The sequence below is a fragment of the Setaria italica genome, chromosome I, assembly GCF_000263155.2.
Source record: "Setaria italica strain Yugu1 chromosome I, Setaria_italica_v2.0, whole genome shotgun sequence".
Lineage (NCBI taxonomy): Eukaryota > Viridiplantae > Streptophyta > Magnoliopsida > Poales > Poaceae > Setaria > Setaria italica.
Window position 1 is genome coordinate 23,910,942 of NC_028450.1, and position 23,365 is coordinate 23,934,306.

Below are 23,365 nucleotides of genomic sequence, written 5' to 3' on the forward strand. Positions count from 1 at the left end.
GTATGAGCCAATTATTTTTGTCCTACTTTGATGTATTTTGTGGAATTATTAAGAAAGAAAAGTAGAAGGAAATAGTTTTTGTAAAATAACTAGAAATAGTTATATATATGCTATCCCTACGATTCAAAATACATGTCATTTAGGATATTGGCATGATCTACTTAGTGAAACATTGGCCAATAGTTTCTATATATAAAAATATGATGTTTTCAATCATCATAATTGAGTATATTGAAAGTTCTTTTCAAATTTAGTAACATTTATCTTATACTATAAATCTTTGTTAAAAAATTATACCCAAGGTCAAAGTATTAAAAGTTTGACTCGTATGAACAACTAGATTTCTTTATCTTCACTCAATATTAGGTATTTCTATCTACACTTCACTCAAATGATGGGGTTAACACAACCCCCTACCCCAACCCCCCATACAGGATTTGTTTATTTAAAGAAAAAATTGCTAAAACGACAATGCCCAAGAACAACCTATAATTTGTACCAAAGGGAGTATAACTTTGCTATAGCTATTGTAAACCCTAACCCAAAGCAAAAATGGAATTTCAAGGTATCACGATTTGCCATGTACACTTGAATTTTGATGTCTATAAGTATTGTAGATTATGTTCTATTCTTTTTAGTGTGCCTCTTTGGTAGGGATGAAAGTGGTATGGATATTATTCGTTCAAAGGGGTTCAAATATGTTGGGGGGAAATATTAACGACCTCCTAATGCCGCTTAAAGCAACAGTCATGAAGGCCCAGGCTCACCTGCAGTGATTACGATTACAGCCGACCCAGTAAAGGCCGAGAACATCCCACTCCGTCTCGCCCGACCCAGGGCCCCGGGGTTGGACAATCCCGACCCCTCGGTGGAGGGACTCCGCCTCGCCCGACCAAGGTCCCAGGGTCGGGAGCGCCCGACCCCTCGCCGCAAGGTTCCGCCTCGCCCGACCCAGGGAACCGGGGTCGGGAGCGCCCGACCCCTACCACAGAAACTCCGCCTCGCCCGACCCTGGGCGCGGGGGTCGGACTCACTCGGGTCCACAAAACGGATATTCGCCTCGGGCGCGGACTGGAGGATCAGGATAACGATCTCGTGGGTCCCCCTATCGACCTCGCCATAAATGCGCCGCGGCCTTGTCAAGCCAAAAGGGAGCGGCGTCCCCAACGTAACCGGTCACGAATACGGGTGCGCGGCCGTGCGGCGTGGGCTGCAGTGGCCGCAGCTCCTTCTGATTCGCCATAGGGTACTCATGAGCTGCGCCGAACGGCACAGGAGGACGCGTCACTTGCTCTCGCGCCCCGTGCTCCCAACGGCGGTTTCAAGGATGTGACGTCCGGGTCTTACGGTAATCGGCGGGGCAACTGAATCGGACCTCCTCCCCGGCGGGCGCGGATGCCGAGGCTGATGATCATCATCACGCTCGACGGCGACGGCGACTAGGGAGATCATCGACAAGATCGGGAAGGAATCGCCCTCCCTCGCCGGACGTGCTGACAGGGACCGAAGGCCGGCGCAAGAGTGGCGGCCTTGGGACCCTCCCTTTGTTTTATTTTCCTACTTAGCTTATCCCTTCTTCCTCTCGTCCTGACGCCTGTCTCAACTGTAACCCCGAGCTCCTTCTTGCGTTATAAAAGGAGGACCGGGGGTCCTGAGACAGGGGGACTCAGACTCTTTTCTCTCAAGCCAACAGCACACTCTCACACTCCCTTAGAGCACAAACACACACAAGAGACCTGGGATCAGTTCCCTCTCTCGCCCATCTGTAACCCCTACTACGGAACCCCGCGTGGGTAACACGAGCTGCCTCGATACTGGACGTAGGGCCTCCTTTGCCCGAACCAGTCTAACCCCGTGTCTCCCACGCCACCATCCGAAGCCTTACGCGCATAAAAGAAATTTACTAGTCTAAGTCTTGATCCGCAAATCTTGACAACGACAAAATACTAAATGGATAGTTCGTCCGAATCCAAATATTCAATATCCATATATTGTATCTGAATCTGGATACTAAAAGTCGGATATCTAATATATGAGAATATTGGTGTAGAAATTATGTATGCTATTATGTTTTTTATTCGTTTTTTATATGAGAATATTGGTGTAGAAATTATGTATGCTATTATGTTTTTTATTCGTTTTTTACTCCATGATCTAGTAAGTAATAAATTTTATATTGTAGTCTAATTTTTTTTGTTGCAATCAGTCGTAGTATCTTACTTAAATATGTTACAGTGGAAGGATAGTCACAATTACCACCAAATTGTACAATGTTGCTACAATTCAGAATCATTCTACATTGTTTATAGCCACTTTTTATGCCTATTTACACATAAATACGTACTTACATGTTTTTGGCTTGCGAGGGAGAAGGGTAGGGGATGTGCTGTGCACTTGAAAACCGAGTGATTGCCATCATGTTTCCAATTTTTTTTTATTGTTGTGTTATTTGTTTATGATCGCCCAAAAGCTCATATGATGGAGGTATTCAATATGAGCATACAAGAGTTCAACAATTTGTAGTGACACTCAAGTAGTACTAGAGTAGAGGTGTTGTGCATGATGATTTGTGTTGCAAGACGTTGTTGAGGTACATGAAAGCGTGATGGTTCCACTTCATCCTTATAAGAATGAGCGAGTATCATTACAAGATGAGAAGTGGGAGGAATCTCTATTCTATTGCTTTTAGTCATCAAGAACTATGATCCATGATATCATCTCTGCATTACACCATGATAGAAAATTTTGAACACGATGTAACTCTTGAGTGCCTAGAAAAAGAATTTTCCAGTGACAATAATATTAAATCCATTTGCAACGGTATATAGTGCAAAGTATCACGTAGAAACCCACGTATTTAGGGTAATAGTGAAAACAATTCAAAAGATATTTCAAATAGGAACTAGATGCACAATAGGTGATGTTACGCAAAACTATATAAAAAATTAACATGGTAGTCGAACGGCGTGTGTGTGGAGCAGGGCATGGTGGACTACCTCGGGGGAGTAATTGCTGGTGATACTGCACAATGAAATCCCTTCATCATCGCTGGATTCGGGAGAGGTTGGGGATCTTGCTAAAGGGCAGACAATGCGACTAAATGCGACTAGTTGCACGAGCGAAGTTCAACATCCAGTTGGATGGTTGCTCAACAACCATGGGGGCCGGACTGTGTGTGGAGCGGAGCAAAATTATAGGGTTGCAGTGTGAGCGGACCCGAATCTAAGTAACATCCTATCTCATGAGTACAATGATGTTCACCTGACTAACTATAGAAGCTAACAACTTTGGTGTCCATGTGTTCTTATATGTACACCCATGTGCTTCGATGTACTAATATGAGATCATTACTAATGATGGAGGTACATAATGCTGTTAAAAATACTTGGAAATATCAAAGGTTGCACCAGCACATGGTACAAGGAAGTAAGAAAAACTTCCTGCAAAGCTAGTAATGCGGTGCAACTTTCACATTACACGAAGTCTCTTTATGTATCGTTACAGTATATAAAAAGACTCTATGTCTCATCCCTTTTGTGTGTATTTTTGAGGATTGTGTACATGATGAAAATGATACGATCAAATACACACAAAAGGGATAAAAACGTACATAAACCGGTAATATAGAGTTTTTATGAAATTGTGCTAGTTCCTTTTCATCCTTATAGCAATAAGTGAGTATTGTTACAAGATGAGAAGTGGGAGGATGTCTTTATTCTATTGCTTTTGATCATCAAGAACTATCATCCGTGATATAATCTTTATGTTACGCTTCGCCATGATAGGAAATTTGCAACACAATATAACTTTTGAGGGTCTAGGTTTTTTCAAGATCAAGTGCAAATTATCATGTAGAAAATCCACGTATTTAAGGAAATAGTGAAAACAATTCCAATAATATTTAAAATAGGAACTGTAGATGCACAATAAATAGCTGACATCAGACGGTTACAAGAATGTAAAAAGATTCATCAGTAAATGCCGGGTGTATATGGCAAAACTGTATAAAAATTTTTTTGGCAATAAATTCCATCCTTCTCGTATTCCACCAACTTCCGTTTCCGCTCCCCGCGCCCGCTACAAAACCTCCTCGCCGGCGCCCGCCGCCACCGCCGTCGGCCATGGCGTACCTCCCGCCTCACAAGCGCCACCCCAGCTCCACCGCCTCCGCGCCCACCCCCAATCCGCCCCCTCCGTCCCTCTCCTCCTCCCTCCGCTCCCTCTCCCTCTCCTCCCCGCGCGGCCGCGGCCGCGTCGGCGGCGGGCGCCACCCGCTCCCTTCCAACAAGATCATCCACGCCGCCGGCTGCATATCCCGCTGGTCTCCCCTCCCGCCCTTCTTCCCTAGCCCCGAAGACAGCGACGGCGAGGAGCCCACCCTCCGCCTCGAGCCCTTCCCCTGCGACCCCATCGAGCGCAAGACCGGCGCCAAGCCCCTCGCTCTCGTCGCCTCCTCCCCAGGACAAGGCTCCTCGGGCTCCACGGCGACCGCGGTAACCGCCATCGCCGAGAGGTTCTTGCCCGACCTCCTGGCCGCCGCGAAGAGGGCCAAGGCGAGCTACGCGCCCAAGGAGGAAGAGTTGGTGAAGCTGAATCTCGTGGCCAGAGTGGGAAAGGTGCTCTTCCAGACCCAGCCGTGAGTCTTCTCTTCGTTTGCCCATCCCACTTACCAATTCTTGGCCCCGTGCTTCCCGACAATCTTGTGATGAATGCTGATTGCAACGACTTGCTGTGGATGTTGTCTTGCAGCGGTAGATCACCTGTCTCCTTAGAGACACTACGCCAGGCCGCGAAAGCAGGGGAAGGTGGTTCCAAGAGCCAGTTGCATAAATCGTTCTACACGAATGTGCCCAATGAGTGTCTGGATGATATGGAGCAATCCGTGGTGAAGAGGATGGCGCTGGAGTTTGATTCGTCCAAGGAGCACTACCATGTGAAGGTTTGGTCCTTGTCCTATAAAGCTCCAATGCAATCTGAACTATGACTTGTTTTGGGTTCAAATAAGTAAATGAGTTTTGGTGTCTGCAATTTTGTGACAGGTGTTTGACAAGCACCACAGCGATTCTACAATATCTTGCAAATGCACTGTGGAAGAAGATGGGAGCCTTGCTATCCATAAAGTGAGTTTACCGTTAATCATTGTATCATGACCTTTGTATTTCCACTATGTTTTGGCAGCTCGTTTCAATGATTTAAGTGACTTGTTTCCTTCATCGGCTTTGAGGTAGTGGCATATCTTGATTTTTATCTAACATAAAAAAAGTGTTGATTGATGTCTTGAATTTCTTAGTATAACTGCTGGCTCCACAAAATCATGAATCCTGAGGATATTATACATGTTTAATGTTTTTAGTGCTTGATGATTAGACACATCTAATCACATAAATAATTGGTGTATAAAATCATGAATTTTGGGGTTTTTCCATAACTCAATTGTAGCTATTCTAGATCTCCAATATCATGTTGTATATGAAAAGTTGATAGGTTACACATTCTGAAATGCAAAGAATTAACATGTTTGCCTTTGACACTGTTATGGATCGATTACTTCTATGGCCCTGTCTCCAAACCCCAGATCTGTCCAAGCTTGTAGATCCTTAAGAAGCATACTGGCATGCCTTACTTTGTGTCTACTTACAGTACTCATGTACTTATCTAGGTAGTTATATTGTCAAAAGGTCTGTAGTTGTACTCTGCATTATAGAAAAGGGTTTATGCTACTTTCTTGGAAGCAGCCAGTCAGCCACATTGCTTTTCATTGTTTAGGATTGCCATAGATCAAATTTATCTTCATTGGACTGTTTACTCTTAATTTTGATGTTCTTTTTTCTGTTAATTCAAAACCAGAGTTACAAATCGAACTCAAATTGACTCACCTTATTTATTGAAAGAACAAAGATTCTCTCCTGTTTCATGACTACATGCTAGCAAAGAATTGAAGGCAGCTGTGCTAACCACCTTGTAATTATTTTTTTTGTAATTGCGACGTTCTCCCCAGGCTATTGCATTGTTGTATTTATTGCAGTAGGTAGATGAATTTCTATATTACCTGGTACAGGGGTAATTAGTCAGATTATAGGATGGGTGTACTTCACATAAATGGGACCTTTTGTGTTCTCAAATGCAATTCATTTCAATCAGTCACTCAAACCATACCTAAGCTTGCAATTCCTCAGCGCTGACACCTTTTATGCAGGTTGAATGGAATAAGGTACGGCACTTGGTGGAAGACATATCCTGCCTTTTCAAAGATCTTGATCTAAGGCTGATGTTATGTACAAAAAGGATCCTGAAAACCCTTGATGTAAGTTCTTGTTAAGAACACCTTGATCCTTTCTTTTGAGATCCAATATATTTTCAGACTAACTTGATACCACTTGCAGCCTGAAGTGGAAAATGCTTTAAAGAGCTTGGTGTCTTCTGCTGTTATTGATCCTGATGTGAAAGGGGGACTTAGATGGCCACTTGGAAAAGAGTCCATTGGTGAGAGGTTCAGCATAGTTGGGGTGTGGCACACAAACTACAAGGCTTTCAGAAATGAAACCCTAAGGCTCAAGTTGAGGCATGGTGACCGATTCGATCACCAAACCTCAGCTGGGGAAGTTTCCAATGAAGTTACCTTCAAACTAATTGGCATGTCTCGAAGACTGGAGGTTAGTAAAATCGACTCCAGATATAGTTGCATTTTACTATTCTGTGGCAAGTTACTGATGGTTTACAAATCTATGTTTGCTATGCTCATTTCACTTTGGTGCCTACAACCTATTATCTATATAGTACATTCTAACCTGAGTTGCAATATAATTGAAAAGAGGGTAAACTGCGTGGTCTGAATCTGTTTTGTATGTCATGTTTTTACTAGGTTTCCCCTTATCTAACGTTGTGGTACTTAGTTGTTGTTGACTTGTATGCAAACTGATCATACCATTTTCTTTGATTTCACAGGATGTTGATCCAGAAGAAACCTCTCTGAAGGAGATGCTGGAGCCTGTGGTTCAAATGGTATGGGACAATGCTCTGAACTACAAGATCGTGCCTTGAGCGCAGCAGCTATACTGACGAGCAAATGGTTCGATGGAGAAGCTTGACGGTGCCTTCCTTGGAACTGCAACGGAGCTGATTTCTTTCAGCCTTTCTGTATATATCTTTGGTTCGTGATATGTGATGGTGGGATTACTGTATGGGAATTGGATGGTTGGTGCTGTACTTGCAAGTTGCAACTTCAGACCCCTGGTTCAAGCTTGGCCCTGCGATGGGGTTGATATTGAGAGCTGCATCGCGTGTCGATTGGTTGCTTGCACCCTGTCGTTTGATACTTTGATTGGTATTGGTATCGGCAAAAGTCATGGACCTCCACCGGGTTTTCCCGACCTCGGTTACAAGGAAGATGCTCGTGTGTTCACAGTTCACCTACATGCAATCCTGTCACATAACTAGATGTCCTTTCTGCCAGAAGTACGTTGCCCACTTCGGGTTTCTTTGGTTGGCGAGGCATTGTGAGTCGCGCGGAAAGAACAAATCCATTTTTGTCTATGTAACTTGGTAGTTCATTTCGCCCATCCAAGCACCAAACAAAACTTCACTTAGTTTACCACCACAAACTATCTGAAACCAAGATACCTTTTCACCTAAAGTGGAGCCAATAAGGCGGTATTGCCTCTCCTGGCACTACTCAGCAAATAGTAACTGTGTTTATAAATAACTGATACCTTTACTTTATTAATTAATTTTTTTTGTACAAGTAGTAATAAAAGACATAAAAATGCTTAAAGTACTTTTTATACTAGAAGTATGGTGACGCTACTTTTTTTTCGTTGGATGCATACTGGACGATGCAGCACGATATAGTGCTGGGAGCATCTGATGCTGCGGGAGCACCAGAACTCTTCTCAGCACATGGAAGATGAGAATAACAAATGGCTTTCCTTCTGGATGAACCTTATAAGATGGGATTGTAGAATCTGTTGGGTTGAAGTAGATCATTCTTCACGTCTTGCTTGTGTTTATGTGATGTGCCTGCACGAACCAAAGTTTGGGCTCTGGTAGCATTTCCGTCAGGAAAATTGCCTTATTTTATTGTGCCAAAACGTGAGCCTGTAGTTGGCAAAGCTGTCCTCGCATGTTCAAAGCTGAAGGAACACACTGGTCGGTGCGCTCGGAACCCTCGATGCCCACAGGCCAGCCCACCACGAGTTCGACGAAATGCCAAAGAGGGCTCCCTCGACGTGCCGGCAACCCCATCGCCCGCCGGGTGCTCGATGGAATGATCGGGATGAAGGGACAAACCGCCTTGGTTGGTTGGCGACCTCTCCGCATTTCTGCCTTCAACTACAGCATCCTCCTGGGCGATTGCCGGGGGAGGCAGGCCGGCCACGCGCGGCCTGGCAGTGGCACCCGTTGCCTTCCACCACACGCTCCATGCAGACATGCAGTCTCTTTCCAATTCAAGTATCTGGTACATTCCAACTCCAAACGCACCCCTGTGTCCTCACTGTGATATGCTGCTCCGTCTCATGCAACAACGCTTCTTGATTTTCCTCTGATTAGGTTAGACTATTTGGTTTGTCACAAAAGAGTGGTTATGAGGATGCGGTGTGCCAATTAACAATGGCAGTCTTAAACTCCTAATTGTGGGTTGACAATCGGTAACCTCCAGGAATCGGGCCTAGTGTTAAGACTTAGAGAATACTTCACTACTTTTATTGGTACAGTTCAAATCACGGGTCAACAAGGCGTGGAACAGAACTCAAGTAGAAGGGCTCAGTTTCACAAACTTGAATAGTACGGGTCAATGGGTGCGGTGCAATTTCATTACCTTTGTTCAGAAAAAGCTGAAGGCTGAAGCTACTGACACGTCATGTAGCATCACTAAGCAATTATTAGTGGATATAATTAATAAAGGAAACCGAGTCAACTGCTCCCCCATGCTAATTTTCTACAACCTAGTTGCGAATACAGTACAGATGCCCATCGTTTAGTTTTAAAATGTGTTGAATTTGTCCACCAGTCCCCAACCAGGATATGCATCTAGGAGGAAGCCTCGCCTCTTTCTAGTTTTCTCCACTGTGTTATACCTTTCTTCAGTCTTTCAAAAATCCAGCCATGGCTGCTGCAGCTGCGGCTTTTGCAGGGAAAGGTATTGCAACTTCAGTCATCTCCTATATCATCAACAAGGCCTTCGATTACCTGAAGGATAACAAGAAAGACGCAGGGTTGAAAAGTACCAAGAAAAGGCTGCTGGAACTGGTTCCTCAGATCCAAGTGATCTTTGATGCTGTCGACACAGATCAGATCAGAGATCAAAGTGAGGCACTAGATGCATGGTTGTGGCAGCTTAGAGATGCCGTTGAGGAAGCTGAGGATGCGCTTGATGAGCTAGAATATTACAAGCTTGAGGAAGAGGTGAAAATGCGAGATAACAAGGTGAGTGGCTCTTTTCATAAGTTCAAGGGAAGGTTTGTCCAGCAGTTTAATCATGCATTCAACACTGGGTCGCTGAAGAGGTTGAAAAGTGCTGTCGGGACTTTAGATGATGCTGTTTCTGGTGTGGAGCGTTTTCTCCATGTTCTCAATCAGTTTGATAACAAGAAGATGAAGAATCACAGACAAGCGGTGGATTCCAGGAACCAGCGCGAAACAAGCTCACTGCCTCCCAGCATGGTACTTGGTAGGGAGGAGGAGAGGAAGGTTTTAGTTGACTGGTTGACCAAGGCTGAAAACAGTGCACCTGAACAAATTGTCAACAATGTCCCTATATTTTCTATAGTTGGGATAGGTGGATTGGGGAAGACAACGCTTGCTCAAGTTATATGCAATGATAATGAGGTGATAAAGTGCTTTGATTTCATCATCTGGACTTCTGTTTCTTTTGATTTCGATGTTGAAAGATTAATAAGAAAGATTCTTCAAGACATAACTGGAGAAGAAATAAACATTGTGGGCCTAAACCTAAATGCTCTTCACAAGGCCCTCAAGGAAAAATTGAGTTCCAAAACATTCCTCCTTGTACTTGATGATGTGTGGAATGATCAGAGAGTTGATTATTGGGATAACTTAGTACGACCATTGAGATATGGAAAGAAAGGAAGTAAGATCTTGATGACGACTCGAATGCAATCAGTAGCTGATCTTGCTGCAAGAGCAATGCAGGTAGACGGCCAGTCTTTGAGATTGAGTGGACTAGAAGAAGCTGACCTTCTTGTTCTGTTGAACAGTCATGCATTTTTCGGTGTTAATCCTGATGATTACAGAAATCTGCAGCAGATCAGCAAGAAAATGGCTGGCAAACTCTGTGGGTCTCCACTGTCAGCGAAAGTTCTCGGTGGATTGTTGAACAGCAAAAGGGACAGTAGCACTTGGAACAAAATTTTGGCATCAAGTATTTATATTATACCACAGGGCAAGGAAGGGATCATGACAGTGCTAAGGTTAAGTTATCATCATCTACAAACTCATTTGCAAGCATGTTTCAGATACTGCAGCTTATTTCATAAAGACTATGAGTTCACAAAGAAAGAGTTGGTGTACTTATGGATGGGTTCAGGACTGATCCAACATGTGGGGGGTGGCATGATGCCCGAGGAAGTTGGGATGGAGTATTTGGATACATTAACCATGAAATCTTTTTTCGACATCAAATTGAGGCCTCGTTCTCATCGTGCTATAAAATGCAACTTGTTTGATGAATATTACGAAGAAAAATATGTTATCCATGATCTTCTTCATGAGTTGGCACATTCTGCTTCAGTAAATGAATGCATCAGAGTTGAAAGAAATTTTTCTGGAATAATACCAAAGACTGTTAGACACATGTGCATTGAACTCACAAGTCCTACTGTGGTTGAACAGATTTCTCAAGTAAAGAAACTGCGCACCCTTATCATGCACTTTCAGGACCAAGATGAGGAAGACCAAGAACTCATAGTCGGTAAAGTGTTGAGTGTGGCAACAAGCTTACGGGTGTTGTCCCTAATCACAAACTCTACCTGCAAGTTGCCTAAAACAGTTAATGCTATGGTGCACCTTCGCTACTTGTCTCTCATCTGGGGTCGAAAAAACATGACACATTTCTCCTGGTTCCCACCCTCTGTGTACAAGTTATACCACCTGGAAATGATGAAGTTTGATAGTCCCCAATTTGCAGTTCCTGTAAAGGGAGAAATGGAGGGAGTATGCAATCTGGTGAATTTACGCCATTTACAGTTATCATATGGCATAATGCCTATGATTCCTTATGTAGGAAAATTGACTTCTCTATGTGAGCTATATGATTTCCAGATCCAACAGCAAAGCGGCTACACTATCGGCGAACTCAAGAATCTCAAGAACATCTGCCACTTGCATGTTTCAGGTCTTGACAAGGTAAACAGCGCAGAGGAAGCTGCTGAAGTCATGTTGGACCAAAAAGAGAAGCTATCTGCAGTCACATTTAGTTGGTCTCCACGCCCTGAAGACCTACTAAAACTTGGCTCAAGTTCATCTGACTCGTGTGACCCAAGCAAAGCTGAGCAGATTCTTGACAAACTTCAACCACATCCCAACTCTTGTAAATTGAAGATTCAAGGATATCCTGGTTCTCGATCTCCATGTTGGCTGGAAAGTCTCGAACTCATTAATTTGACATTTCTCTGTCTGTGTGATTGTAAAGTACTGCAGCGTCTTCCACCTATTGGGCAGTTACCTTCTCTCCAGTATCTTTACATAAGTAACATGGAATCAGTCGACCGTGTGGATTCTTCGTTTTATGGGAGTGATAAGCCTCATGGACTGCGATCCCTTAAGGTACTAGAGATTGAAGACATGCCAAGATGCACTGAATGGGTTGGACTGGATGATGAGAACTTATTTCCTAGGCTTGACACACTAGTAGTGCGCAACTGTAAGGAGTTGAGACATGTACCAATTGTACCTATCAGTATTCAACATGTTGAAATTCATTGCGCTGGCCTGAGGGCTCTGCCGCCATTGTTTGTGACCTCCGATACAAGTTCATCATCATCACCGGCCCTGTCTCTTTCAAAGTTAGTGATTTCTCACTGCCCGGATCTGGCAACTTTGTGGCAGGGGTGCTCTTTTCCTGCTCTCGAGGAATTGTCCATCAAACAATGCGTGAGTCTGTCATGCCTGCCAGAAGATTCCTTGTGTTCACTTTCTAACCTGAAGACCTTCGAAATACTGAAGTGTCCAAATTTGATGACAGGAGAGATCAGGTTGCCGCCTACAGTAAGATCATTCACACTAGGATCATGCAGCAGTGCTGAATCGCTACTGTTTAAATCCTTGCTAGGTCTCATATCTCTGAAACGGCTGTATTTAGATGGTTGTGCAATGCTGTCACTGCCTTCAGACGTATTTGCATGCTTGACAGGGCTAACTGATATTATGTTTATTGGTTGCGCGATGACATCTTTCCCCTCTGCAGAAGCCTTTGCAGGATTGACAAGTCTTGAAAATCTAGCCATCTGGGATTGCAAAGATCTAGCATCACTTGATGGAATTCAGGGGCTCCCTTCACTCACGTTGTTGCAAATCAGTGGCTGCGACAGACTTGTTGAAGACATGTCTGTTCAGTCAGCAGAGAGTGCTGATTTATCTGGGTGTACCTTGGAGCTCTGTGAGCTTGATATTGACCACTCATCTCTCTTACTCAAAGAGCCATTACGAAGCATAACCACTGTAAAGAGGCTTCGAATTTCTGGTGGTCCTGAACTAAAACTTTTACCTGAGGAATGGCTTCTGCGCAACTGTCAAGCCCTTGAAGAGGTAGTAGTGGATAATGCTTCTGATTTGCAATGCTTACCACAAGAGATGGCAAGCCTGACCTCCCTGCAGTCATTGCAGATATCCCATGCAAATCTGATTCAAACGCTTCCAGATATGCCTGCATCTCTGAATAATCTACGCATCCACAATTGCCACTCTAATCTCAAGAAGCTGTGCAAAAAGAACGTAGGCCCTGATTGGGGCAAGGTTGAACATATTCACAATGTGGATATTTCCTAATATGTGGTACATTGTATCAGTATGTCACAAATGGGATATGTTACAACAAAGCTTGTCTAAGTCCTTTGCTACATTTGCACTATGGCACTCTCCGATGCAATGCATTTGCTGGTAAGTCTTGGAAACGCATGTGCTGGTACGTCTTGGAACTCTACAGTTCTCTATCACGCTTGTCCATTTACTTTCTGAATTGTAATTAATATTAGCAAGCCAGATGTGTATTTGTATTTTCATATCTATGGACCATGGCATCATATGCTCAATGATGACAAAGCTAACTAAAAATTATCAACAAGTTGTAAGAAATAAATAATAATTAATTATACCTTTTAGATTTAACTGTGATTAGTTGCAAGATAATCACTTAATCTCATTTATGTTTCCTGTTAAATGTTCCGATTAGTTCCTACTGCGTGCCACTGCCATTTCACGTTTGTCACTGGTTTATCAAAATAAGTATAAACTGAAGTTATGCACGGATTTTTCAGCTTCTAAAACTGTCATATTTTCGTGCCTTGCAGGCACTTTCAGTGAATGGCTGAATGCACATGCTTGAATCAGGTTCCAGGTATACTTGAAGGCAGTTAGATGTCTATCCATCTTTAGCATCCATCTTGTACCTCAATTTGTGAATTTAAGTGCAGAAGGACATAAAATTCAGTATCCAGTTGATACAATACAAGAACCAAACCAGAACAAGCTGGCCCAGTTCACGGTATGAAATGTGACCGTTGTCAATATTGAACAGACAAGTGTTCATGATCTTGAGATTGGGAAAAAAAAAGAAATGTGGTATTAGATCAGTAGCTGGTACAGTCAGAGTAACTGAGAGGTGGAAAACGGGTATAGCAAAGGCCTTTCTTCAGAACGATGCTGTAACACCCAGTGTTAATGACAGCTTAAGAATAATATTAAGAAGTTAATGGTGAAGTTGGATTAGAGGAAGGTAATTTGAGCCAAAGTCAAATTTGAGCAAATTTGCAATTTGGAGTTTCAAATTTGGATAGATTTGGCTAAGATATGAAATGGAGACTTGAGAGTATTTAGAACTCAAAAGGGTGAAGCTTGGGATCTAATTCAAGTCCTAGACCTCTCGGAAATATAATCGAAGAAGGAATCAACAAAGTTACTATTGTCCGTCCGAAAATATGCGAATCTGGAAATCATAACGAGTGCCCAACTTCGAAATGGGTTTCTGCATAAATTTCCATGTAAGGGGGTAAACGTTTATGAACATTAATGAAATATGGTCTTTAGACAAGCCGAGTAAGATGTTGTGGGCCAGATAAAGTGGAGAATTCACATTTATACTGAAGTCCAAAGATGGCAGGTTGAGCTGATTTCAGACGAGAAGACGCGAGAAATTTCTAAGTCTGAAAATGATGTTGAGTACATGACTTTGGAGCCAATTTCTGGAGAATTTTCCTTGTAAGTGAGCAGATGTTTTTGGACATTAGTGAAATATGGACTATGGAGAAGGTAAATGAAATGTTGTCCTCCAGAGAAAGTGGAAGGTTTGAATTCAAAATGGAGCCAAAAGTCAGCAAATGAGCAGATTTCGGGCTCCTTGCTGAAATAATTCTAAGTCTGAAAAACAGCATTGGTTAGCAATGTTTGGAGCCAATTTCAGAAAAATCTAGTGTAAACGTTATATGGTTTCTTGTGCAAAATAGAATCTTTATTAGTTGTAGAGCACAAATGGTGAGTGGTTGGACTATATGGCATAAGTTTGGGCCACTGAAATTGGGTCCAAAGGAGGGTAAATGACCACACTTGAGGATTGTCGAAACTGAATCGTGGAGGTTCAGTTAACAGGAAATTTTGACAGAAACTTGGAGCTTCAAAATCTCGATCTTAGGGTGCTTATTTGGGTTGGAGGCCAATCTATCAAATGGAGTACTTGGACTACTCTACAAGTTTACTTAAATGAGTTCTACGAGTTGAGATGGAACATTTTGAGCAATTGAGGCGTGAACATGTTGGTTTGGAAGGAAGAAAGAAGAACAGAAGGAACAAAGCGACAGTGCCGTCCTGCCGCCGGCTCTCGCGCATGCCGGCCAGCGCGACGGCCACGGCCGCGCCACGTCGCCTACCACGGGCCAAGCTGAACGTTATGCACGGTGAAAGATCATGATGTTGCTATTCCCGCGCCTATCCGTTTCACCCTGCCGCTTTACATAGCCCGGAGCCGAGCTCGAGCAAACCAGCGCCCGTCGCCGGCCAACTCAACCGCGCCGCCGTCTCCCCTCACGTTTTCACCCGTCAGCAGCTTCATAGCCCCGCCATGACGCCCTCCACCTCCACCGAGGTTCATCTCCCCATCGGCGAGCCAGTAATCACCGCCGTACCGGTCCGCCCGCCGCCACCACCATCCTCCGGTGAGTTTTCTGTGCCGTCCATTTCTCTTCAATGTTTGGATCCTAGTTGCGTTGCTGGGTTGCATGGGAGCCATAGGAGGAGGCCGAGGACCGTGTTGTGCCGTCGCCTTGCGAGGCCACGGCCGGCAGCCGGCCAAGCCACCTTCCACCGTGGAGAGGCCATCTCCGGCCGTCTCCCGGGGCGCCGCCACCGCCCACGGGTGCACCGCGGCCTGGGGATGCCTCCCCGGCCCGACCCCGTCGCCGGTGAGCCGCCAGCCGGCGAGCCCCCGTCGGTCTGATGCGCCTCTGTTCTTGGCCAGGGGAGGAAGAAGCCCCTGACCAAGGGGGCCCGCATGACAGCCACAAGGGGGGGGCAGCAAAGAGGAAAAGGCCAGCCGCCCGTCTTGGGCCGGGGGAAGCACCGGCCCAGCTGGCCCGCGCGGCGTAAAAAGAGAAGGGGAGCCGATGGGCTGATTGTCGGCTTGGGAAGGAAATGAGCCGTGCGGCCCAGGTGGAAGTAGAGAAGAAAGAAGAGGGGGCCCGGCGGGTGAAAAGAAGGCCGTGGGCCGGATTAGCAGGCCGAGCATCGGAGGGAGAAAAGAAAGAAAGGTGGGCCGGCCGGTGGTTAAGAAGGAGGAAAGAAGGGGGAACCGGCCCAAGAGGGCCTGCCGTAGGGAGGCCCACGCGTCGCAGGTTAAGAGCTTGCGGGCCACTTTTCGGCCCAAGGAGAGGTACCGGCCGTGGGCCCCACTCGTCAGTAAGTAGAAAGGGAGGAGAGTAGGAGGCCGGGTGGGCCCTAGGTGGAAGTGGTGGTGGGTAGAAGCAAGCTGGGTGAGAAAAGTTTGGGCCGGAGTTTTATGAATAAACCTTAGGTTTTTCTTTTATTAGATAAATAGATTAAATCCGGTTTTCACCATTTAATTCACAGGAAATTCTAGAAGTGCCCAAAATTAGTGAAACCAATTTTATTAGGATTGTTTTATTTTCCTTTATGCATTAAAATTCTTAAACCCTAGGAAAAATAATAAAAATTTAGGTATTTATTTAATGCCTTTTTATTTAAGGTATTTAAATAAATGCTTAAACATTATTAAATGTATAAAACTTGAAAAATGCTTTATTATCCACAAATCATTAAGTCATAGGAAATAAGTTTTGAGATAAGAAAATTATTATAATGCTTTTAAAAATAAAAGAAAAGGGTCTAAGGTAGGATTAGTAAAGGAAATAAAAATGGTGGGTTAATCTTTTCGGGTTTTTGTGTGTTGGCTTGCAACTTTATCATGGTAAATTGTGTAGTCACTGTTGGCTTGCAACTTTATCATGAAGGAAGGTTGTATAGTTTGGTATTCAAAAGTTTGCATCTCTAACTCCTGCATATACTGAATCGTAGACGTAAAGACTCCTGAAGTGGGATTCGTGGAATTCAGCCGGAGATGGACAACGTTCGCGAAATGTTGAAGTACCTCTTTTACTAAAGGGGTTTTTCGAAGAACTAACCTTTGTTGATCCCAGGCAAGCCCCGGTGCATCTATACCTATCTATTTTGGAGTTATTATTTTATGTGTCCAACTATTGGTTAATTTCTATTTATGAATGCATTAAGTCTAGGAATTGATTGAAACCCATTTTTGTGCATGATCCTACCTTGTTATAAGGACATCTTTGCCACTTGTTCAATGATTAGTACTTAACCCATGCTTAGCAATGCTTAGATGCTTAAAGTAACTTGGTTATTGAACCTTAAGATAATTGTTGGGTCATACATGATGGATATGGAAAGATAGCTTGGAAATTTTGAAAAGCGGACAGAAGCTAGAGATGTAGTTCTGTCTGCTAGATTAATTTGGTTAAGGCCCGATCGTTGTCTTAACCTTTGATCAAGTGAATGTCACCTGGTTGCTTACTGGGTATGGGACCAGTAAAGCCCAGTAGGTTAGTAAACCCTCTGATCGGGAATTTTTCGTACCCGTGCTTGACGTGCTGGAGATTGGCAGGGGCGTAGCCTGGAACTCACATGGGGATTGGGCCAGACGTGGGGTCCCATGTGGGGGTGCGTCCCTGGGTTCGGGTAATCTTATTCCCAATCCTTGGGTATACTAATCGAAAGGTCGTTATGTACGACCCGAAGAGTTGTACATAACTGGTGATCAAGGTGCTCTCCTGCAGGATGTAAATTGATCCGTATCGCCGCAATTCTCGGTTATGAATGCACTTGATCACTGTTGAGCATCGTAGTGTAATATCATGAAGGCAATGTCTTTCCAAATTAATTTGTTGTATGACTTAATTTCCTACTATTTGCAAAGGTATTTCTTTTTCATCATCTAGACTGGTTAGGTAATAACTCAATTGAAATAAAAGACAAAGTTAAGGATTCACTTTTAGTAAGCTCTTTTGGCAAAATGTGAGTCAGCCAGTGCACTAAACAGCTTTCATGCAGTTCCAGAAAAGCTATTATATTGGTTAGACGGGTCAGACTTGCTGAGTACTTCGTACTCAGGGGATCCTTTGTTGTTGTTTTCAGAAACCCAGCAAGGACCCACCGAAGAGGAAGCTCCGAAGATCTAGGGTATCTTATGAGTCTCATGATACTCTAGAATAAACTTAGATGTTTAATTACTTACCTTGGACTGGTTTATATTTAGCTCTTAGCAAGGGATTAACTTGCACTGTTAAGTTTCTTCAATCTATGGTTGTAATATATCGTACCTTCAGTATGTTTAAAAAAATGTAATGTTTGTTGATGCTTTCCCATCGTGGAAGCGATCCTGGTGTATGGCTATGAGACATGACGTGGATCTTTCGAGGAGTCCTAGGGACACTCGACGGACTACCGGACTTATACTATTTTAAGTGCGTTTAGGATAATTGTTGTTCCGACAGCGATTAGGCGCATTTAAACCAGTTTAAGTTGGGCGGTTCCGCCACAGCTGGTATCAGAGCCATAGGTTGGGATAATCAACAGATATTACTATTTAAAAATTGAGACTCTATTTTTTAAAATAAGAAAATGTGAGTCTTAGGTGGCAGTAGTGTTAATGGTTGATTGTTTTGCAGATGCTAACTGTTGCTGCGTGTTGTTAGTATTCGGTAGTATATTATTAGGGAGAGATTACGATGCCACCAATTTTTCTGCGAGTGTGCATATGAGTCTGAAAGTATGTAGGAATCGTTGCATCATGCTTGCATTGCATGTTTCAAAACTTTCGGGTTTGGAGAGTGCCGTTAGATCTAAACCCGTTCCGTGCGATAGAAGCTAGACGTAGTAAGGGTGGATGCAATAAAGAACTGCAGAAGAAAAGATCAAGACAGACGGATGGACACAAAATCTTATTTGAGTAAGCAATTAGGACAACTTAGACTGACTGGTGTGAGAAGAATAGAAAATAATTTGGATCCAGTTTGGCAAGAATTGTCGGATCAGAAATCAGGATCATAGCATCGGAAGCGTTGTATAAAGTTTTGAATGATTTTTCTCAAATAAAGCATGACGTTATCGCAATCACTTCATCAGATTAAAAGACTTCAATGTATACTCTTCATCAAGATGCCCGTTCCAGTAATATTATTAGAGAGAAAGGAATGAAGGTTCAAGGATGAGGTAAAATGATACTCCATATGATTTCGATATAAGTAAGAAGGCAACTCTTGCATGGGATCGTAATATGGGAAAAGTTATGAGAAAAGCAGTTAAAGAAATTGGATGAATATGAGGCCAACTGACGAAAGCCTAGGAATCCATTGATCTTAATGCCTCGGAGATATATCGGAAAACCATGAAAGCCAAGATAAATCGATTGGAAGTCAAGAAATCAAAGCAACAAGATGAAATCTTTTCTCTCTGATTCAAAATACAGGAGATGCAGGCTCGAATTGCCGGCACAAAAAAAATTATTAAGTAACTATCCTACCTTCAGGAAGGCAAATCCGCTCGCCCCAGTAGTAGTGAAAGGAAAGGAGGATATTGTGGGTAACAATATGGGTATAATTGAACTGGCATCTTAAGAGGTAGATCTGCATGTTTATGAGAATCTGGATAGCCTTGGTGTGGAAATGGAAGAAAATTTAGAAAGAGTCATATGGAGCCTAATCAACTGTTTAGCTAAGGACAATGTTGAGGGAGTTGTTTCTGAGAAACACATACCCAAGGTTTGCGAAATGCAGGGAATAATGATATTAAGGAACGAGAGGAAGTTTAATGAGTTTCGATCTGTTGGATTTTTGTGACCCCAGAATGTCGGACCCAAGAGGACACATTTAATCCGAGTCAGGAGCCCGTGATGCAGAGCCACCACAAATTCTTACCTTGGCTGATGCTATTGCTTGTCTTATGAATTCAAGAGCCGAGCAGGCTAGACTATTGAACAGGATCGTTTAGAATACAAGGAATCAACATGGTTGTCGGGAATCAAAGCGGTGTCAACGACACCAACTTTTTGGAGACACTATCCTCAACCTTTCGCATAACCACTTGATGGGTACTATCCCAGCTGTTCTATGCAACCTACCAGTTATCAATCAGTTAGATTTGTCTTACAATCATCTCATGGGAAAAGTGCCGAGTGTTCCAAAAAGGGTACAGCAGTTACACTCAATGGCAATCAGGGTCTCTGCGATGGAGTATTTGAGCTGCATATACCGCATGCACTGTTGTTTCTTTGCATATAGCAAGATTAAAATTTTGGATTAAACTATGTATCCCCATTGTTGGTTTCGTGGCGCTATTCATATTATCGTTATGCCTTATACTTTGATGGGAAAAAGTCCTGCATAATGCAATCACCGTTGGTTTCTTCTAGTAAGAACTTCTGTAAAGTTTTCTACAAGGATCGAGTTCAGGTCACTGAGAATTTCATAGAGTATTTGATTAGGAAGGGAAACTATGGTCTAGTTTACAGAGGAAAGTTAATCCAAGTAAACATGGTTGTTGGCTGTGAAGGTTTTTGACATGAACATGTAAGGCGCTGATGGAAGTTCATATCGGAGCATAAAGCTCTGAGGAGAGGTGTACAGTTTTGGGGTATTGTTGACAGAGACACCAACAGGGAAAAGGCTAACAGATCCTGTGTTTTGCAATGGAGTAAGCATTATTAACCTTCATCGAGAAGAATTTTCCAGACCAGATACTTCATATCCTTGATGTTCAACTCTAAGAAGAATGCTAGGAGTTTTCTGGAGCAGATTTGGAAGAAGATAACGCAGTCTACTCATGCTTGTTAAAGCTGCTAAGAGTGGCATCTTCCTGCACATGTCGGGCCCTAATCACTGTATAAACATGAGACAAATTGTTGCAGAATTACACGCAATTCTAAACATTATATATGTTATGAACACATGTGTGATTCTTCGATGTACGGAAACTCAAAAGATTGAGCTTGCAGAACTTTAACTCCAAGGTCCTGCAGGCACATGGTGGACCAGCTATCTGGCTAGGCAACCTGTCGGAAAGAAGATAGCTTGGGAAGATTTCGAGACAATTATTTGTACCCAGTTTCTGTTAAAAGGGATTATGAGAGTGCAGCTGGAACAACTTCTAAAGTTTAGTAGAGGCACAAGAGTGTTCGGGAGTATGTAAGTGCATTCAACCATCTGGCACAATATGCTCCCGAATATATGAACACTGAGTCTAAGAAAAGGAATTGCTCCCAAGTACTTTAACAGATTATAGCTTGCTATGAACATAATAATCCCCAGAGAAGATGAGAGCTTTGGACAATCCCCTTGGAAGGGAGCAGTCCTTGGAATGGAAGGGGACATTTCTTTCGAGGCATATGAAAGTATTCCTCAGGAGCTGAAGGTTGTCTACCGAGAACCTGCTAGATCGACTTATAGGCCCCAACGACAATTGTCATATCAGCCATGGGTTATCCAGAACCCAGATAACACTCCATGTTCAACAAACCCATAAGTACCTTTGCAAATCTACAGCCGTATTATAACATAACTATAGAAGGACTGGTTTCGCCAGAGATCTCCATTTTCCAAAGTGAGGGGGAAATATGAATGAGAAGGCTCAAATTTCGCGCCAAGGATCAGGCCAAGGAAGGGACGTGAGCATTACATGAATATTAACAAGTTTCTATATGCACGGTGAAAGATCATGATGTTGCTATTCCCACGCCTATCCGTTTCACCCTGCCGCTTTACATCGTCGGGAGCCGAGCTCGAGCAAACCAGCGCCCGCCGCCGGCCAACTCAACCGCGCCGCCGTCTCCCCTCACGTTTTCACCCGTCAGCAGCTTCATAGCCCCGCCATGACGCCCTCCACCTCCACCGAGGTTCATCTCCCCGTCGGCGAGCCAGTAATCACCGCCGTACCGGTCCGCCCGCCGCCACCACCATCCTCCGGTGAGTTTTCTGTGCCGTCCGTTTCTCTTCAATGTTTGGATCCTAGTCGCGTTGCTGGGTTGTATGGGAGCCATAGGAGGAGGCCGAGGACCGTGTTGTGCCGTCGCCTTGCGAGGCCACGGCCGGCAGCCGGCCAAGCCGCCCGCCACCGTGGAGAGGCCATCTCCGGCCGTCTCCCGGGGCGCCGCCACCGCCCACGGGTGCACCGCGGCCTGGGGATGCCTCCCCGGCCCGACCCCGTCGGCGGCGAGCCGCCAGCCAGCGAGCCGCCAGCCGGCGAGCCCCCGTCGGTCTGATGCGCCTCTGTTCTTGGCCAGGGGAGGAAGAAGCCCCTAACCAAGGGGGCCCGCATGACAGCCACAAGGGGGGGCAGCAAAGAGGAAAAGGCCAGCCGCCCGTCTTGGGCTGGGGGAAGCACCGGCCTAGCTGGCCCGCGCGGCGTAAAAAGAGAACGGGAGCCGATGGGCTGATTGTCGGCTTGGGAAGGAAATGAGCCGTGCGGCCCAGGTGGAAGTAGAGAAGAAAGAAGAGGGGGCCCGGCGAGTGAAAAGAAGGCCGTGGGCCGGATTAGCAGGCCGAGCATCGGAGGGAGAAAAGAAAGAAAGGTGGGCCGGCCGGTGGTTAAGAAGGAGGAAAGAAGGGGGAACCGGCCCAAGAGGGCCTGCCGTAGGGAGGCCCACGCGTCGCAGGTTAAGAGCTTGCGGGCCACTTTTCGGCCCAAGGAGAGGTACCGGCCGTGGGCCCCACTCGTCAGTAAGTAGAAAGGGAGGAGAGTAGGAGGCCGGGTGGGCCCTAGGTGGAAGTGGTGGTGGGTAGAAGCAAGCTGGGTGAGAAAAGTTTGGGCCGGAGTTTTATGAATAAACCTTAGGTTTTTCTTTTATTAGATAAATAGATTAAATCCGGTTTTCACCATTTAATTCACAGGAAATTCTAGAAGTGCCCAAAATTAGTGAAACCAATTTTATTAGGATTGTTTTATTTTCCTTTATGCATTAAAATTCTTAAACCCTAGGAAAAATAATAAAAATTTAGGTATTTATTTAATGCCTTTTTATTTAAGGTATTTAAATAAATGCTTAAACATTATTAAATGTATAAAACTTGAAAAATGCTTTATTATCCACAAATCATTAAGTCATAGGAAATAAGTTTTGAGATAAGAAAATTATTATAATGCTTTTAAAAATAAAAGAAAAGGGTCTAAGGTAGGATTAGTAAAGGAAATAAAAATGGTGGGTTAATCTTTTCGGGTTTTTGTGTGTTGGCTTGCAACTTTATCATGGTAAATTGTGTAGTCACTGTTGGCTTGCAACTTTATCATGAAGGAAGGTTGTATAGTTTGGTATTCAAAAGTTTGCATCTCTAACTCCTGCATATACTGAATCGTAGACGTAAAGACTCCTGAAGTGGGATTCGTGGAATTCAGCCGGAGATGGACAACGTTCGCGAAATGTTGAAGTACCTCTTTTACTAAAGGGGTTTTTCGAAGAACTAACCTTTGTTGATCCCAGGCAAGCCCCGGTGCATCTATACCTATCTATTTTGGAGTTATTATTTTATGTGTCCAACTATTGGTTAATTTCTATTTATGAATGCATTAAGTCTAGGAATTGATTGAAACCCATTTTTGTGCATGATCCTACCTTGTTATA

The 23,365-nt window shown here is 44.0% G+C and overlaps 2 protein-coding genes across 2 annotated transcripts; both read left to right on the forward strand.

Moving 5' to 3' along the window:
• The first annotated feature begins 4,061 nt into the window (after positions 1–4,061).
• LOC101769106 lies at positions 4,062–7,379 on the forward strand. Its single transcript, XM_004952479.4, has 6 exons — positions 4,062–4,636; positions 4,750–4,939; positions 5,040–5,120; positions 6,197–6,304; positions 6,384–6,653; positions 6,946–7,379. Exons 1-6 carry the CDS (start codon positions 4,122–4,124, stop codon positions 7,039–7,041), a joined length of 1,260 nt encoding a protein of 419 aa, XP_004952536.1. The 5' UTR covers positions 4,062–4,121; the 3' UTR covers positions 7,042–7,379.
• Positions 7,380–9,102: 1,723 nt separating this feature from the next.
• LOC101774780 (disease resistance protein RGA2) lies at positions 9,103–13,002 on the forward strand. Its single transcript, XM_004954887.1, has one exon. The coding sequence runs from the start codon at positions 9,103–9,105 to the stop codon at positions 13,000–13,002; it is 3,900 nt and encodes a 1,299-aa protein (XP_004954944.1).
• The last annotated feature ends 10,363 nt before the right edge of the window (positions 13,003–23,365 follow it).

What these genes read in the sequence shown, in the direction of transcription:
- LOC101769106 (XM_004952479.4), top strand. Translation starts at nt 4,122, where the DNA reads ATGGCGTACCTCCCGCCTCACAAGCGCCACCCCAGCTCCACCGCCTCC. An exon ending in AGGAGCACTACCATGTGAAG is followed by an intron (nt 4,940 to 5,039) that starts GTTTGGTCCTTG and finishes ATTTTGTGACAG; the next exon opens with GTGTTTGACAAGCACCACAG. An exon ending in GGAGCCTTGCTATCCATAAA is followed by an intron (nt 5,121 to 6,196) that starts GTGAGTTTACCG and finishes CCTTTTATGCAG; the next exon opens with GTTGAATGGAATAAGGTACG.
- LOC101774780 (XM_004954887.1), top strand. Translation starts at nt 9,103, where the DNA reads ATGGCTGCTGCAGCTGCGGCTTTTGCAGGGAAAGGTATTGCAACTTCA.